This window comes from Aplysia californica, unplaced genomic scaffold, assembly GCF_000002075.1.
Source record: "Aplysia californica isolate F4 #8 unplaced genomic scaffold, AplCal3.0 scaffold00099, whole genome shotgun sequence".
Lineage (NCBI taxonomy): Eukaryota > Metazoa > Mollusca > Gastropoda > Aplysiida > Aplysiidae > Aplysia > Aplysia californica.
In genome coordinates this window covers 1,633,180-1,637,745 of record NW_004797369.1, presented here as the reverse complement: position 1 = coordinate 1,637,745, position 4,566 = coordinate 1,633,180, and the positions used below count along the sequence as shown (strand labels likewise).

Genomic DNA, 4,566 nt, shown 5'->3' with positions numbered 1-4,566 from the left:
TATGTGTGTGTGTGTGTGTGTATGTGTGTGTACTCTTATACACACCTATATTATATTTGTGTGTACGCCTGTGTGTTAATACATTTATATATGTAATCTTTTTTTTACCTATGTTCCAGCGCTTGTCATATCATCTTATTCTTTTGTGTTGCAGCTCTCCATTGCATTGGAAATGTCTGTGGACTGTTTTTACCCGCATGCAATTTGTGTAACTTATTTCTGTAGACAGCCGTGAGATTACCCAGACCTATTCTTGCGAAAGAATCTCAGAAATGTTGATGCATATTATACTGTGTTATTTATTTTTATCTCACCAGAAAGTTATTTGAATTTTAAAGTTCTTATTTCTCACCTTTTTTACGAAACAAAACTGATTTCTTTTCTCCACGTCGCTTTTTCTAGCTGAACTGTCACTTATATTTACCTGTTTTAAAAGCATTTTTAAAATCTTAGATCAAATCAGTTTCTCTGGAAGTTGTCTTATATTTCTGAAAAATTCAATAAAGACTTTTTCAGACTTGTCTTGTGCATTACGTAAGGCCATTCCAAAATAATGAATTACATTATAGTGTATTTACTGTCGCCAATATTGTTTAAACTGGAGCAATTCTCGCTCATTTTCAGATTGTGAAAAAAAAAACCATCCATGATTGTGTCATTTATTTGAGAGACAGTAGAGACTTATTCTGATTTACCAGTACAATGATAGCCTGAGTGAGATGAACTTCCCACTACCTGTATAACGTAACTGTCCAAGTGCTTTTTAAACTTCTAAGCTACATGTAGAAATAGTTAAAGTTTTCAAGCGTATCAAAATATGTGAGGTTGAAATGCTGTTCAACCTCTTAAAACAAATCAGTTCCCCTCAGGAATTTTTAATCATTGTCAAGTAAGGGATATTCTCATTTATAGGCTGAAGAACTGTTATCATAAATTGATATATAACGAGCTCTTATCTGTATAAGCTATGAGGGAATGATATACTTAGGTACTAAATATGCCTTAACACCAAAAACTTCTTTATTTCTTTCAGATTTATGTGCGGGCGTTGTTTAATTATGACCCACGAGACGATGACCTCATTCCTTGTTCCCAGGCCGGGGTGCCTTTCAGAGTTGGAGACGTATTGCGAGTAAGTCTCAGCATCAATGAGTTTATTCATCCACCCCCATCCTCCGACTCTTCCTCTTCCTCCTCCTCCTCCTCCTCATCTTCCTCCTCCTCCTCATCATCATCATCATCATCATCATCATCATCATTACATCGTCATCATCATCATCATCGTCATATTAATTAATCATCATCATCATATTAATTAATCATCATCATCACCAGTCATTGTTATCATCATTCATCATCATCATCATCATCATCATCATCATCATCATCATCATCATCATCATCATCATCATCATCACCAACCATCACCACCTCCATCACCATCATCATAAATCAGCCATCGCCGTCATGGTCTATCATCCTCATCCCTAGATCATAAGCAAAGATGACTCGGACTGGTGGCAGGCCAAGAAATGGGACAACGAGAGCTCGGGGCCTGCCGGCCTCATTCCCTCCCCTGAGCTGCAGGAGTGGAGGACAGCTTGCGCAGCCATCGAGAGGGCCAAACACGAGCATGCAGGTAGGCTCGATAGATTATTGGACTTTTCTTGCTCTGATCCTGTCTGATCATTATGATTGAATCTATTTGATCAGTTGACAAATGAGCAACCCTTGTTAGTTTGATGAAATCTCGCACTCAGTTTGATAAAATCCTCCCAGTTTGTTGAAATCTCCCAAACTTGATTGAACCCCCTAAGATCTGTGAAATTCTGAAAGGAACTTGAAGTTTTGAGGCAATTGTTAGTAAAACTGCTGACACTTTTCATATTGTAGGATCTGTCTGTGTCTTACTTTTCCCAGCACTAAATAGCCATTATTGTGTCGATATGCTTTTTTTACTCCAAAAAAAAAATGGTATTGTAGGCTTTTCTTGTTTGTAGCGTTGATGTTCTTTTCATTGACAAAGAAGAAACACTAGAGCCATCTTTCCTTTCGCTGTTCAGTTGGATGCGTACTTATATTGAACCTACGAATGCATCTAGTTGAGCAAAGTCGATTTTGCAGAGATTTATTTTGAACCTTCGAATATATTTAGCTGGTGAAGGTCAAATATTCAGACCTTTATTTTGGACCTATAGACCCTTCTACATCAGACATGAGCAGACTACAGATTGCGGGCAAGACCCGACTTGTGAGCAGTTTCAGTGTGGCTTGCGAGTCGAATCTGTAATTAATAATGAATGTGGCCCTCGATGAGGTGATAATTAATCAAAACAAAACTCTCCTTCTTTACTATTACAATCAATAGTTTCCTGCCCTGCTAGAAGCAGTTGATCTTATATGTTGTCTCATGTCGTCGTTGTTATCAATCCAGAGATTTTTATCGCATAAAATGCCCTTATGACGTAAATATGCTGAAGTGTCAGTTTTTGTCTCACTTTTGAGAGCTTGGTCAACCAATTTCACCCATTTTCTCCTACTTATGGCCTGCAAGATATATAGGTGAGGCAGCGTGGTGGAATCAGGCTCTTGTCAATTTTTGGGCGTGTAGATTTATTGGTATCATCTTAAAGCGTGTTCATCTGTCTTTATTTGGATGAAAAAAATACCCGTTTATCTTGAATACAAGTCGAGATATTTGCGAATGAAGGAGGTGGGGTCACCTGTTTTCAGAGGTAACATTAGTGAGAAAATGGCCGCCAAAGATTAGTTTTTTCCTTAGCTTAAGAGTAAGAGTCCGTGGCAACTGAAAGTTTACATTTATTTTACCTTTAATCAGTGTTTTTCAGAAACATCCACGCAGAAATGAGTTCTTTAATGGGCACGAAAGGTGTTGAGCCAAAAAACGAAAATTTGATAAAAATTCACAAACCTGCAGAAAAATGCAAGTTTCTTCACTTTGATTATTTTGACGAGAGCCTGATTCCACCCCGCTGCCTCACAAAAAAGAATTGCATAATCTAAGCTGTGACGTGGACATGCTTCCCCATGACTGATCAACATTATGCCAGAATCAAAACATCTGTCCAAAATAGTGAACACATAATAATGTGCATTCCAGAAATTAAGGTCTTTTAATGTTGTTTTAAAATGTAGTGCAAAAAGAATGATTTACAATATGTTCATTCTCTGCTTTCTTTTTCAGCCAATTGTTCATGGTTTGCCCGGAAAAAGAAGGACAAGTACCTGGCCAAGCATAATGCTGTGTTCGATCAACTTGACCTTGTAACCTACGAAGAGGTTGTGCGACTGCCACAGTTCATGCGTAAGACCTTGGTGCTTCTCGGTGCACACGGGGTCGGGCGTCGACACATTAAGAACACCCTCATCACTGGACATCCGGATAAGTTTGCTTATCCCATACCTCGTGAGTAGAGACGGTCATGTTGATTTCAGGGTTCCCTCTCAACAGGGAAAAGGAGAAAAAGCCAGGCCTTTCATTTTCAGATTTCCTGATCGAGAAATCACCTTGAAAATGAATAGAAACGAAAATATACTTGAGACAGCTGGGAAATTAAAGGGCTGCCCTTCATGAAATTGGCGGAATCGCGACTTTGTTTACCTTACAATTTTCATACAACCCCTGTCCTTGACAACTTAGGAAAAGGGACTATCTGTGACTATGTTACAAATTTATCTTGCATTTCTTTTCATTTCCTCCTCCCAGCTGTTATATCAAAAAATAAGATCCCTTTGAAAATGGTCACAAATTCTAGGGGGCAACCGAAAAAAAACAACCCAGGAAATTTGTACTTCTTGATGAGTAGGAACCCTGTGATTTGTGGTGTTTGTCTTGAAGAATAATTAGCATTTTAACTGCTGAGCAGAAGACTTTGCCATGTGCCACTTGAAAAAATGACGTATGACGGAATCTTACACTGAGGAGTTGGTATCGTTTTGTTTTAGCAAAAGTTTTATGGCGCTTGCAATACAGTGAGGTCATTTAAGTGCTGAAGATTAGAGGTATTACATGAGAGTAACAAACAAAAAAGGAGAAGAAGAGATAAGGACAATAGATGTTTGATTGGAAAGAAGCAGCAAACCACACTAGAGCACCCTCCTAACATATCTGATTCTTTCCTTGCCTTGATTTGGTATTTGCTTGAGCTGAATTTACCTTTTGGCTCAGTCTGCCAGATCTGAGGTGAAACTTTCTGCTTTTGAACTGTTCTCCATTGTGTAAAACAGTTTAAAATATCAACAAATCATAGCTCCTGTGATAAGACCATCAAACACCTGCAGAGCAAATTTTACAGGAAATACAACAAAATCACGAATGCTCAACTGTGGGAGAGAACAAGCCAAAGGCCAGTAAAGGAAGATATTTAGGTGAAGAAATGGAAATGGATTGGACACACCCTGAGGAGACCCCCGACAAGCATCATCAGGCAGGCATTAACGTGGAACCCACAAGGAAAGCGTAATAAGGGAAGACCAAAGATGACATGGAGGCGAGCGGTACAAGCGGAAATTGAAAAAGCGAGGACATCATGGAAACAGATAGAC

General features: G+C 38.8%; 1 protein-coding gene across 1 annotated transcript in view; it reads left to right on the top strand.

The window, feature by feature from the left end:
• LOC101859319 (peripheral plasma membrane protein CASK) overlaps positions 1 to 4,566 on the top strand; it is a gene marked incomplete at its 5' end in the record, with an annotated part of 33,909 nt that overhangs the window by 18,099 nt on the left and 11,244 nt on the right. The window contains 4 exon segments of the mRNA XM_013080779.2: positions 1,034 to 1,132; positions 1,492 to 1,639; positions 3,206 to 3,427; positions 3,728 to 3,762. Of these exon segments, the coding sequence (XP_012936233.2) occupies positions 1,034 to 1,132; positions 1,492 to 1,639; positions 3,206 to 3,427; positions 3,728 to 3,762 (504 nt within the window).